Source organism: Cyrtonyx montezumae, unplaced genomic scaffold (genome assembly GCF_038088225.1).
Source record: "Cyrtonyx montezumae isolate F1298 unplaced genomic scaffold, pur_monq_1.0 scaffold_8, whole genome shotgun sequence".
Lineage (NCBI taxonomy): Eukaryota > Metazoa > Chordata > Aves > Galliformes > Odontophoridae > Cyrtonyx > Cyrtonyx montezumae.
The window spans coordinates 101,913,948-101,928,125 of record NW_027072089.1 but is presented as its reverse complement, the minus strand read 5'-3'; the positions used below and the strand labels follow the sequence as shown (position 1 = coordinate 101,928,125).

Genomic DNA, 14,178 nt, shown 5'->3' with positions numbered 1-14,178 from the left:
TCTGTGTTTTCTGCACACCACGTTGCTTTTGTGAGGCAGATCTCTTTTGCACTTGATGCTGAGCAAATACACTGGAATTTACAAACTCACTGGAGGATTCCTCTCCTTTAGCCAGCCCAGTTTGCTTGGAAATTTCATCCAGAACACCCAGGAACTACACAAAGCCACATGCTGTGAGATGCTGTGGTGCCCCCAGGCTTCACTAAGTGAGCAATGCCAACCTAACCGTCAGCAGTCTCACTGTGCTTGGACTTGAAGTTGAGCAGAGATGTGTCAGACCCATGTTCCTGCTCTGAGACTGCTGGACCAGGGCTGCGTGCCCTGAGGAGGCTGAAACGCCAAGAAATCCAGAAGCTGCCCGTGGCATGAGGAAGGATTCAAGGCCCTGCAGAAGTAAAGTATCTTCTGGGCATGGCCACGGCTCTGCAGGCGCCTTAGAGGTTGGTTTTAGTTAACTTTAAGCAATGTCTTGCTGCAGGAGGGACTGTCTGGAGTTAGCAAGCAGCTAGTGTGCTTGTAATGGTGTGCTTGTAACGTATGGATGTATTAGGGCAGGAGATCATCGGGGCGTCAGCGCAGAAAACACCGCTGGCATTTCCACACGTACGCTGTCATGAATTCCTGCCCCGCTGTGCCTGTAAACACCATTGTGCTGTTCATCTGCCACATTTGCAGCAGCAGCAGCAGGGAGATTTCCCCTGAAATGGATTGCTGACCCAGCGGCCGCCCGGACAAAGCACAAAGCCCGCCTTCCAGAAAGCAGTCGCACAAAGCCGAAAGCCCCACCGAGCCCGACCTGCTGGGCTCGGCACATCCCTCCCGCCAGTGCGGGACCGGCGGTGGGGCTGAGCGGGCCGCAGCGGCAGCATGCCCTTGCCCAGGCGCCGGTCGTCCTTCCTGGGGCAGCAAGCCCCTTCCACCAGCACTGAGAGCGTGGGGGGCCCGGGGCGCCGGGTGAGCGTGGGCAGCCTGTCGAGGCCGCCCGGCGTCTACGTGGGTGCCGTGCCCACGGGAGGAGTGAGCAGCTTGGGCACGCGCGTGTCCCGCCGAGCGCTGGGCATCAGCAGCGTCTTCCTGCAAGGCCTGCGCAGCTCCTGCTCCGCCGTGCCTCTGGCCACGGGGCTGGAGAAGGGCAGGGGGCTCTCCTACGAGAGCCTCAACGGCTGCCTGGTGGAGTACATCGAGAAGGTGCGGGCTCTCGAGCAGGTCAACCAGGAGCTGGAGGAGCACATCCGAGTCTACCTGGACAAGAAGTCCTCCAGCGTGGGCAGCTGGGGCGCGCTGCGGGAGAGCTGGGAGGCCGTGTACCACCAGGTGAGCGGCGGGGCGTGGCGGGGACGGGGAGGAGTGCGGCATAACCTGATGCGTGCAGCCCTGATGGAGGGTTTCAAGTCTGTCCTCGTGATAATGACAGCCTTATCGCTGCACAGAATGCTTATTAAGGAGGAGAACTGCCTGAGGCATCGTGTGCACGGCAGTGATTGAAACGCACCCCAAGGTGCCGTACTCTGCTCTCGTGGAAATGGGCCATTTCTTTAATATTTTTTTCCCTTAGCTGTGCTTATTAAGCTGAGCATCAAAATTATTAAAAGAAAACTGTGAGGACTGATTGAGTTTATCCATCATCGTGATATCATTACAAGCATGTAGGTTCTGTTGGTGGTTGGTTTTTTTTTAATTAGCAATTCAGATTTTTTACTTTATTCCCTTGTTTGCTTAATCATATTTTTCAAAAGCTCTATGGAAAATAATAACTACATGACTGCAAATGAGCAACTCCATCCCTTCTCTTCCCGTTGTGGCCGCCCCCTGGTCCCACCTCCATGCAGTCCTGGGAGGCAGTAAAGGGAAGCACAGCCCAGGGGGTGCCAAGTGGGCCAGCAACAAGTCCCAAAGGACCACATCCTCCCAGTTCCTTTTGCTGGGGGGAATGGAGCTGGAAGCAGTAGGACTCTTTATGATGGTGTCCTACTACAGGGAGAATGGGGCTCTGCTTCCTGAGGCATCAGTGCACCTTGAAGGTCCCAGCTTCTCCGCTCTCCAGCCCACACTCTTGCCACTCTTGATGTTTTACAACAGCCTTAAAGGGGGAAATTCCTTTGGGACGCTGTTGGAGGGTCTTCAGGAGGCTTGAAAAGTAGCTTCACATTGCCTGAGAACTTCTGTGCTGTGCCACAGGGTGGCCAGAGTTGTACATCTGGTTTAGGAAAGAGAGTGTGGTGTTACTGCACTGCAGTTTTAGGGCAGGGCTGCACCCAGAATGCCTCAAACGCCATCTGAACCCTGTGTGCTGTGGGATAACCAGTTCCATCAGCAGCGTAAACCTCAACCAACTTTAGATTCAGCTGTGACGTGGGGTTGTTAGCTTTTAACCTTGTGTGCAGGCAGCATTACAGGTTTTACAGAGTACATATCAATCTCCCCGGCCTCTGTCCAGGTGCTGCTTTTCCCAAGGCAGTGCAACAAAAAGGCCACTCTTGCTACCTTCATGCTTTTCTCCTTCAGTCTCTGAAAACCGGCCCAGCAGTGAGAGGCTGGCCTAAAGCATAGCAATCTCAGTGCTTGGCACCTGAGCAGCAGCACATGGATCACGTGCCTTTGGTCTGGCCTGGCTTTGAGCTGGAATGCCTTGGAGACAGTGATCTGATAGAAAACATCTATTTCAGCATGTGGAAGGAAAGATTAAGCCAGGAACTTCCAAAGTTTTCCCATGAAGGCATCATGTGCAAAACTAAGATCCCAAATGATTTTCTGTTGTTGAATAATCAACCCGCGAGATTTATTATCACACCTGAGGCCACATACTCAGCAACATCCAGAAAGGCATTAGGCATTGGCAAGAACAGCAAAACTATGCACAAACAAAGCGTAGCTAAGAATTTGGAAGGTGTGGTCAGTTGTGCAGTTCTGAACTCGGTCTGGTGTCTGCTAAAATGAAAAGCTGCCAGCCACCACGGCTAAGTTTGGCCTGTAAGTGCCAGCACACTTCAGCTGGGATGGAGCCTGAACGTGGGTGTTGGTGCAGCAGGGTGAATCAGAAGCTTCTATTGTATATATGGTATCTTTGCTAAAAGTTCAAGCTGTGTTTTCACGCCCACAAGGCGAAATCGAAGAAAACTGCTGAGGCATTCTGATTGTTTCATATCACAAATAGTCAGTGTTAACTTGAGCTGAAAAAGACACACTTTTAGAAGGGCTGTGTGCATCACAGATCTGAATGCAGAAAGACAACATAGGGCTTAAAGGCGCTTTTATTTTTTGTATTTGTGCTTTGTCTAACACTTGCCATCCTGGCAGAGAATGAAGCCCACACAGCCCCACGAGGCAGCACAGTCTTACTGTGGGCTTTGCAAACGAAGCCAGCGGGGTCCTCCCATGTCCCACGGACACGAGCAAGGGTGTTTCCTAAACTGCTGCACTGCATCTTTTCCTACGTGTGTCAGCAAAGTGACAGCAGATCAGTCTAATGCTGTGTGTTTGGATCTAGCTGTTGATTACTAGGAGAATTAAATCAAAGGAAAGAGCCACTAGATGGGAGTCTTACACTCTTCTTTTTAAGCTGGTAAAAGGGCTCGTGTAAATCAGAGAGAATTTCTCATGAAACTTGGTTTCTACACAGAGCGTATGGACTAATGGTCCTTCAGGTTCACTGCTGCATTTAAATGTTACACAGCTCACGTCTACTGATTACAGTGGTGACTGCCATCTTCCAAGGTGCCAGCAGCAGATCTGTGAGGGGTCTCTTACTGCCTGCTGGAGAGGGTCAGCTGTGACCTACAGGTTACCCCAAACGCTTCAGCAGAACCACAGGATTACGATTACAAAGCACTTTGAAGAAACAGCTTGCCTCCGTGTAGGGGCAGAAGTGCAGGCAGTGGAAAATCACCAGCTCTTCCCTGGTCCTGCTCCCAGTGCAGACCATACGCCATTTTGCACTGAACTCAACTTCTCCACTTAGTGATTAACATCTCTCTGAACTGCTCCGTGTGTATCTGCTGGCAAGATGTTCCCAGTTTCCTCAGTGGCTTTCATTTTCCTTAGGCATATAGTTTGATATTGCAACTGTGTGGGCTCACTGCTGGAGGGAAATGAACTTGTTTTGACAGGTCAGGGCAAATCTCAGGGCAGCATTTATTTACCCTGAGTCAAGGGAAAAAATATAAGCTTCATCCATTCAGGTATGAGTGGCAGCAAGAGGACAAAATGCAATTGTTTCTGTAGAAACTAAAGGAAAAAAAAAAAAAGATTCTAGGACATTATTTCCTATAACTGAGGAGAGAAAAGAAGATTCAGACAGAGTGTGGGTCAAAGAACTGCTCCTACCTATCTGCTGCTGCCATGTGGTCCTTTCTCCATCCTTCAAGGGGACACAGCAGAATGGCCCCAAAGCCCCAGAATGCCCCAGAAGGGAGTACCTGGGGCTCAGTGCTAGTCCAGGAAGGCTCCCACAGAGCAGGGAGGAGGGGAGGAGTAAATAAGAGTCTGAGGCTGAAGCTGAGCTATCTCTGTGTGCAGGAGAGCATGTAGAGGTCTTGTATAGCTACGTGTGCCACAAGGCGTGTTCTCTGCCCACATCTGTAGCTTTTGAAACATATCTGACTTCTGTGCATCACTCTGAGCTTTGAAGGTTTCTCAGACCTAAACTGAGGCTTTTTTTTTGGCCTTTGGTGACATTTGTGGAGTTCCTTCCCTCCTTCTAGATGTCGTTTTCATGACAGATGTTGGAACTTGCAGTCTTTGAGATGGTCCAATCCTCTGTCATATCATTTGGAACTGGACAAGAAATCCCAGAGATATAAAAGAAAGAACTGTCAGCTCAACATGCAATGGCACGAGTTCTGTTCCCTCTACAGCCAGGCTAAGCCAAATCTGGTAGGAACAGGCCTCCAGCCATGGCCACCTCTTCCTGTTGCTCATAAGAGCAGGTGAGAAGTAAGCGAGTCATTACTTCTACTCTAGTGCCTCCTCAGATTTTAAAAACATAAGAGTGCTACTAACGTCCACCATGGACACCTCAGTGTGGGGAATAGGTTATTCCTCCATGAGTTTGTAAGGCATTTATGGCAGCGAGCCACTTTTTGTAACGAGTGATGTTAATTACCACACAGCAAGGCTTCAGCCTTGCATTACTCTCTCCATCCCTTCAGCAAGTAGCAGGCCAAGGAGCAAGTAGGAGGACCACACTAAGGCACCAATCCTACTGGCAGTACTTGGGATGACTTGCCTGGACGCAGCCTTGATGTCTCCATGTTGCGCAGCACGTTTCACCTTGGGAGAACAGAACACTTCAGGGGATTTGCAATCCCATACAGTTGCAGACTTAATTATCCGAAGTTCTCCTGGCCCGCTTAAGAATCTGCTCCTATTCCTGTGGGGGTTTGGTTTACCACCACCAATCTCTGTAGGTATCTCCTGGAACAGACCACAGAGGTGTTAGCTTACTCAACCCGTCGCATCTTGAATCCCTAGAGGGTGCTGTGTCACAAGCCTTTCAGGTTCAACTGCCCCTCAAGGGCCTCCTGGGGATTAAAGCTACACTAAAGAATCGTAGCAATGATACCACAGTTTTATTTGCACAGCCTCTCCAAAGCTCTTCACATTCGATATAATAATCTTTGAAGACTGACTGCTTCCCAGGTCTTGTATCTACAGCAAGAGCGTACGCAGTCCCATCAGAGAAGCATAGTCCCATCAAAGTCCCATCAGAGAAGCATCCTCCTCTAGGAGCTGAGGACCACTCCCTCAAGGCACGAGCATCAATTATTCCTTGGCTCATGGAAGAGGGTGACCCTGAGAAGGACTGCTGATATGGGAAGTAGAATAGGAGCTGCATAAGTGCTTCTTAAACTGTATCTCGAAACTTGAAGTGGGACTCAAATGCTGAACATACCTTGTGTGCAGTAATGAATTTTACCCCTTGTGACCAGCTGACAATCAGGATGAATGTGTTTCTACAAGATGAATCCATAGGAGCAAGGAACACGTCGGTAAAAAATCACAACCTATTTGCAGACAATCTGTGAACTGATATGTACAAAACTCACTGATTAAATTACCCGGAATGAGTCACGTGACCAGCCCTAGGCTGAAAGATTGTTTTCAGAATCAGAACTATTCATCTGCTTAGGACAGATGGGCCGTGCAGGTAACGCCTGCGAGATGCTAATTGCTTGAGCTGTGTTGTCTCTCCCTTCCAGGTGGGTGAAGCAGTCCTCGAAAACGCCCGTCTCATGCTGCACACCGAGAACATTCAGGCCTCTGCTGAAGACTTTAAGGACAGGTAGAGCTGTGGTAACACCTAGCTGGCCTGCTTCTCTGACATTTTGCCTTGGCAAATGCTTACTCGATGGAGGTGCAAGGCTTAGTGACTATTGGCCCACCTAATGCGGGAGGGTTGTTGTAACACATTATTTTGGAACACATTCTGAAGTTGAATATTTATTAATCTAATCACATCTAAGCTATTCTTTGACATATGGGCATTGATCTCTTCCTGAGAGGTCAGTATTCATTCAGATTAGTGTTGCTACTTTACAGAAGCAAACGTTTGTGTGATTTTTAGTTCTAATTTGCAGTGCCGCAGCAGTGGTTTTAGAACTGCTGACCATTCTGCTGCAGCATCTCGAACACATACACTGCACCACAGCAAACCTCACTGTGGAAACATCAGATAAGAAAAGAGAAATGGGCTGCATTTATTTTCCTTGTCTTCACTGAGAGAAATGAATAGTAGAAGAACTAATTAAGAACTAATACTAAGTACTGATAAACCACTTTTTAAAAAGTCTTCCTGTTTGTAAAGCCTAATATTTATGTACATGAACATGTGAAGCTCTGGAAGTATTACTCGCAGGGCCTGATCCTTCTGGGTTTTACTCATCATGGATTTGCACATTTACAAATAGCTATTTCCCATTATTTCTGCCATCCCTTAAACTTCTGATTCTCCCCCCAGGAACTATTTTATTCAATCACCTCAGAATGTGCATTAGTTGTGTTCTTAGGGTTGACTTTTCTTCCAGAAGGGTACAACTCTGAGCTACTCATTTTGTTGCTTTACATCCACTAGGCCACACATATTTTCAGTGGTTTAAGAACTAAAGCGTGTGTGCAGTGGAGAGAACGAGAAACACCACAATGATGGCTTGATGATTCAAGAGTATGGCAGGGAGGAGCTGCCACAGCAGTCACACTGAGAAACAGAAAAATCCACACATACTCATATGATATATAAACATCAGACCTTGTAGAAGACAACTTGCTTCTCCATGCTTATCAGGAGTGCTGTCAGCCTGATGCTGCTGCGCTGCAGCCAGCCGGTCTGGCCTCTTTCATTAGGCCCTGAGTTAATGACAAGGTACACTGAGACAAAGGTGAGGGCAGAGCACATCTCGTGTTTCTGTGCCTCTGTCAGGGACACAAGAGCTAATTAACAAAATTGAGTCATTAAAAAAATGCACATTTTTCTTGCTGAGCCATGCCTATTTCATTTTCCTCTCTACAGGTATGAAAATGAACAGCCATTCAGAAAGGCAGTGGAAGATGAAATTAATTCCCTTTACAAAGTGATTGATGATGCTAATTTAACTAAAATGGATCTTGAGAGCCAGATAGAAAGCATGAAAGAGGAGCTAACTTTGCTGTCAAAGACTCATGAAGAAGTAAGTCCAGGCTCAGGGGGCAGCAGAGCTAATGTGTGCCTGCTCCAAGTGGCTGGCATCGTGCATGGGGCAGAGCAAGCACTGCAGCATTACATCTGCCATTTCCTGACGGGGGGAACTTCCTATTGTTCTCCTGCGGGGTCTCAATTTAGGCAGGTGCTACTTAACTCACACAGGAGGCAGCCAGTGGCTGTGCTGATGGTTGTAAAGCAGAGGAGAGATTGAACTGGGACGTATCATACACGTAAAGCTCTATCCTTACATCACTTTTAGCTGATGCATTTTTTTAGCAGATTTTTCCAAATACAAGATTTCAGCAATACCGGTAGGCATGTGGAGGCTTGGGTTGCCAAGGGAAAGCTTCATTCCCTCCCCACTTTCGTGAGCCTATGCCCAGGACTAGCATTTTGCTGAAAGCGACCAGTGGCTTCAGTACCACTCCAAGCCTTAAGATGGAAGTTGTTCTAGGTAAGAGGGAAAACACAGAAAATTGGAAGAAATGAGCAAGATCCCCTTTAAACTTCCATGTATTACTGCAATGTTTATTGTGAAACAAGTGAAGCTGGCAACGGTGCTTTTCTCTGCCTGTAAACGTGGCATAAAGAAAACAAGAGCTTCCCAGCAGCTCTTCTCCCTCTGCATTTAGCCAGTGCCATTGAAAAAGAAACCCTTCAGTGCACTGAATCACTAACACTGAGACACCACTGGGGACCAGGTTTAACTTCTCTGTGGCACCAAAATAGCTCTTCCTCAAACTCCTCTCTGATGTTACCATTCAGTGGTCCATTTCACCTTTTCTTATGTCTGTTATCGTTGTTCAAGGATGTGAAGGTATTGTACAAACAGCTTGCTGGATCTCAGCTGGAAGAACTTGATGTTCCCCTGGGAAGTGGCCTGGACAACATACTGGAAAAAATCCGAATCCACTGGGAGAGAGACATCGAAAAGAATCGTGCTGAGGCAGGTGCCCTGCTCCGTACCAAGGTAAACACTGACCCCAGTCTCCAGGAGTTACTCCCAACATCCAGAGATTCAGAACAAGCCTCAAATCTGTCCAGCACTCTGCAGTAACTTTGAGGGCTCGTTTTTGGTTTTGGTGTTCTGGGTCTAAACCAGCCTTTTCATCACAGCTCTGTCATGAAGGATCACTCATTTTCCTGCCTGACCAAAGTATTTTTGCAGAGCTGAAGCATTAAGTTGACCGTCCTGTATTTTAACAGCTATCTAATTGAGTTGGCTGTGACACACTAAATCACGAGTACAGCTGTGCTACAGAAATATTTAGCAAAGACATGGTCTCATCTGTCCTTTGATAGAGAGTTACTATGAGAGGAGTAGGGGGCAGTGGAGCCAAAGAGAAAGAAGAAAAGCAAGAAATATGTTTGCAAAGATATAGGCAAACTCTGAGTGGGTATCTAATATCAAAATGAAGAAAACAAATCCTATGACAACAATGACAACAATGGTATCTATGATGCTAGGGAATGTACAAGGGGCCAACTAGGAGTTTATCCTGGAGGACCCACATTCTTCAGTGTCCCCACTTTCCTGACTTAATTATTCCTCTGTACATGCAAACTCTCAGTCACAACTTCATTCTCTCCATTTTCTTCATACCTTCGACCCTTCATCTGCTCACAGATATGATTTGGAGGGAAAACTGCCAGCTCATAATGCCCATTTCATCCCACAGTTGCGCTTTCAATTGAGGCCAGTACCAGATGTGGCAGAGAAGCTCTGACATGCAGGCAATGCCTAGCCCCTCCCTACTTAGCCACCTTAGTCAAATCTCTTCTTACTTAGAGATTTGTTGCAGTTGTACTTGTTTTGATTTGCTTTTCTAATCGGAGAAAGAACCCAAATATCAGAGATTATTGGGAAGTTCTGGTTTTGAATGGGGTCTGGTACGACATTCTAGTTTGGGTTCTTTTTGTCCCCAGCTTAAACTCAGATGATGCAGCTTTGTATCTCAACCAGATACACACACACTGTTACCATTTATACAGGTAACAGGAGCTATGCTAATGATATGCAGCCTCTTTTCCAACTTTCGCTTTTCCGTGCTGCTGAGTCACACCATGCTGTCATCCACATGGTGACAAACTTGTCTTTGCACTTTTGCAACACTGAAAGAAGATGAGAACTTCTTAATTTCTCACCAATTCCTTGCCTCGTTTGCTTTTTCTTCCAGCTGGACTTGCAGTTTTGGATAGATTTTCATGGGTATTTAGGCACCAAAACATAACAGTTTATACCTAATGGTGTTTTATGTGGGATGTTTTAGTTGAATAAGTAACCTTAAAACTCCAGTCCTTTCCTTGTTGCTCTGCTCTTAATGCTCAAATTCTTTCCCTGAATTGACACAGTAATTTAAGCCTTTGTAAGCCATGAAAGCTATTTAATGTTGTTTGGTATATATATTTTTTTCCCTGAAAAATACATTTTATTACTCAACGCTGATCTCCACTTAGTGAAGTGGTGCTGTTCATTCATGAAGTTTTGATTCCACGCATTTTCCTCTGCTCATTACTGATCTGCATTGTTTTCTGCCACCCATCAGCCTTTCTAGCTCATGATTTATCCACAAGGCACTACAGCTTGCTGCACCATACTGTTAAAATTCTGCCATAATGAACCCAGACCTTAATCCTCCTCTGCACATCCTGTCTCTTGACCAGCTGTTGATGCATGGCAATGCTCTGCCCTGCACACACAATTGCACAGCTTTCCCTATCATCCCCCACATTATCTCTCATAAAAGGTTTTGAAAATCTCATGTATTATGTCAGTTGTTTCTCCCTCCTTCACTGCTTTGCTAACACATTCCCTGACCAGTGAAGAGATTAACAATGCCTGCAGCCTTCTACAGATACCATGCTGATGTTGGTGTTCTATCTCTATTTATACTTTAATTATCTTGACTCCATTAAAAGGATACTAATGAGAGATTCTGCACTCTTGCAAAACACCTGGCTCAGAATCCCACAGATGTCTTTGAAATCCATACATTCCTAAGACGTTCAAGCACTAAAGAGCTAAAGATTTCAGAGGATGGTTTCATTCTCTGCTTCTATTACCCAGCTGTTTGTGGGGTAACTATTCCAGTACGGACTTCCTTTGTGGAGTGCCTTAGGAACAGGAAGCAATGGACCCAGAAAATATCAGCAGCCTAGCGAAGAGGGTACAAACATTATGCCTGTACTTCTCTGCAAAAGGAATCCCAAATCTGAAGCCAAATTTCATGCCCAGCAGCACCTTCCGTATGAACTTTTTGGGGTGACTCAACCAGTAATCCTGGAAGGAGGACGCGGAAACTTTGTGTGCACCAAAACCTTTACAGCTCATCCAGTGCGTCTCTTCTTATGCCGTCCTCAATATTTAAGGTCTGATGGGCCATCTCTGTCTGTCTGATGTGTCATTCACATCACCAGTGTTAGGGAGCCTTAAAAGCTTAGGACAACTCCTGCAGGAGCCCCAGCATCACATGTGGTGAAGGGAAGGGGGATTTACAGGCAACCATATGTGCCACCAGTATGGTGAATTTGAATGAGTGATGGAAGGCATCATGCAATGTAAATAGGCTGCAAATATAGATGAAAAGGCATCCCTCTTGACCTATGCATCCCTTTTAAAAGAAGCATTTACAGTTCTAGTACCATCATAATGTGCAGACTGCATTCTCAACACAACTTAGGAGACAAATTACTCCAGAGTAGCAACTCCATGATCTGGGTCTAGGTTCACCCGAACCAGGGAGGAGAACAGATTAAGTCTCCTTGAAGCACAACTCCTGTAAAATATTTCTGGAAAATACAGGCTTTGTGAAACTTGCTGAAAAGGACAGTTTTGATCTGTGGTTTGAAATCCATCCCTGTGCAACACAGGTTCATAAATTCTAAATTCTATTTGAGATTTACATATAGAAAGTTTATTTTTGCTAAAGTGTGCTTTCCTTCAGCGATATTAAAGGCACCTGAATTTAACGTATCTAAAAAATCACAAGCAACGAGAGCATTAAATGGCATAACTTAACTCCATTGACAGAAATTATTTTTCTGCCTTTTTTTTATATAAATTCTTCTGATTCATAGTATCTCGTGTGAAAAAGAATGGTGTGAATACTTCTGAAATCAAATTTGCTAAGTCAAAACACTTAACTTCTGAAAATTGTTATAGTGTAGCCACAAAAAAAAAAAGGAATAATTACAGCAAAGTTTTCTTTTTATGGGTGATTTTAAGCATGCTAGTAGGAACATTGAATAACTTTTGTTGGCAAAGTATATATTCTTATAAGCCATTTTACAGTAAGTGCCTAGACACTAGTAACTATCCAAACCATTAATTGAAAGAATTTAATATATATCAATCAAACTCAAAATCAGAATTGCCACAAACTGAGAATAAATAGTAACTGTCGTGTTGGGATGTAAGGCAACAAAACCCTAATTTGAGTACGCTGTGACAAGAAGTCATAATCTTGCACCAGCAACAGGCCGAAGCAACAGCTGCAGTGCGAAGCCAAGAGGAAGAAGTGGTAGAGGGCCTGAGAACCGAGTTCCATGAAACTGCCTGCAAAATACAGAGCTTGCAAGCTGAAACTGAATCCTTGAGAACCTTGGTAAGTAACACTGGTTTTGAATGGTTATCTTCTGTGTGAATTCATCATGCCTTCTGAAGAGAGCATGACCATTCTGTGTCTTCAGTGTCTCCATATTCACCTTACTATTAAGTTTCACTGACATCGCTGGGTTGTATTCTATAGCAGAGTAGTTCAGCTGGAAGGGACTTTCAGTGACCATCCAGACCAACTGCCTGACTTCTTCTTCAGGTGTAACCAAAAGCTAAGGGGCGTTACTAAGGGTATTGTTCAAATGCCTTTTGAGGCACGAGGCACCAGCCACCTGGCTAGGAAGCCTGTTCCAGTATTTGACCACTCTCACAGTCAAGAAATTTTCCTCGTGTCCAATCTGAGCTTCTACCTGGTGTAGCTTTGTTCTGTTCCTGTCCTGCTATTGGTTCCCAGGAGCAGAGCCAGCACATCCCTCTGCTTCCCCTCCTCATGGATCAGCAGAGAGCAATGAGATCACCTCTTGGCCTTCTCTGAACCATGTGATCCAAGTACCCTTAGCCCCTTCTAACAAGACGTGCATCCCTACCCTATCACAAGCTTTGTGGCCCTCCTCTGTCTGCTTTCAAGAGGAGCCCAGCACCTTGGAACCAAACTGGTTCAGCTTTTGTAATGATAATACACATTTTTCAGAGTGTTTAACAAAATAAACTCTCAAAGTATTAGACTGCCACTTAAGCACAGTCAATGAAGATATTGGCCAAACCTGAATAAAAATTACTCTGAAGTATATTAAAACTGTTTTAATGTCTGCTGTCCTGGCCTTATAGAAGAGGGGTCTGGAGAATTCCCTATATGATGCCAAGCACTGGCATGACATCGAACTGCAGAACCTGGGCTCTGTCATTTCCAAGCTGGAGGCAGAGATGGCAGAAATCAAAGCAGAAACTGAGCAGCAGCAGCGGGATCGTGAGAATCTGCTGACCAACAAGCAGCAGCTAGAGAAAGACATTGCTGCATATCATTGCCTTCTGGATGGAGAACAAAGCAGGTACATTCATCAGAAACATTCACGTGCACTCTGGGAAGAGATCATGACTAGAGTGGTTCTCGGGTTTCTTAAAGCTGGGTGCTAGGTGGCTAGGTCTGGAGAAGCTGCCAAAGGGGAATAACACCCCAAATCCAGCCACGATTAAATTCCTGATGTGTTGGACAGGGCTGTTTTCCAGCACTGTTACAAAAGGATGAAGTTTAGAAACAGCAGAAGCTCTCTCAGCCCCACTTCCCTGAGGACAAAACCTGAAATTAAAAAGCTGCTGCACCACCTGAGGGCTATGCCACTGGCTGCAAACCACCTGCACTGATGTTTCTGTGTTTTGCCTTGGCTACATTACACCTTCCCTCCTCTTTCAGCTAGACAGTCAAAATATTAAAGTTGTCTTCCTGGGGAAGCTCCCTTTCTAATCACATAAGTTGCCCCTGAAGTCTGAGAACAGAATATGGCCTGCTCAGCATGCCTTTTGTGAGGAAACATAACTCATACTCTGACAGTCATCCCCAGCTGTAAACTCTTTTACAGTGTGGGAGTGCTTGGCTGGTTGCTTTTTTTTTTTTTTGTCATTGTGGATTTTTTTTGTTTGTTTTTTTTAAGATCCTTAGTCACTGTTAGTCATGAAACTTCTGAGGATCTGAATCACAGATTCTGTCTTGCTCTTCTGTTCAGGTCAGGGAGAATTCTTTACTTACTGATCCAGAAATAAAACAAAAAGTGTGTGTGCTATCTTTCCTGCTGCACAGTCAGATCCTGATAAAACTGATGAGATTTCAGCAGCTAAACAGAAGATGGCACTTGGTTCAACAATTGTCCTCTCTGTAGTAACGATCAATCTTATTTTATTTTTTAACTTGCAGTTGATCATGAAATCCCATCCCATAGAAGATCACTGCCAT

The 14,178-nt window shown here is 45.6% G+C and overlaps 1 protein-coding gene across 1 annotated transcript; it reads left to right on the top strand.

Moving 5' to 3' along the window:
- Positions 1 to 852: 852 nt before the first annotated feature.
- On the top strand, positions 853 to 13,364 carry BFSP2 (beaded filament structural protein 2). The gene is made up of 6 exons (XM_065752686.1): positions 853 to 1,314; positions 6,198 to 6,280; positions 7,505 to 7,661; positions 8,484 to 8,645; positions 12,148 to 12,279; positions 13,059 to 13,364. The coding sequence occupies exons 1-6, from the start codon at positions 868 to 870 to the stop codon at positions 13,362 to 13,364; spliced, it is 1,287 nt and encodes a 428-aa protein (XP_065608758.1). The 5' UTR covers positions 853 to 867.
- Positions 13,365 to 14,178: the final 814 nt, after the last annotated feature.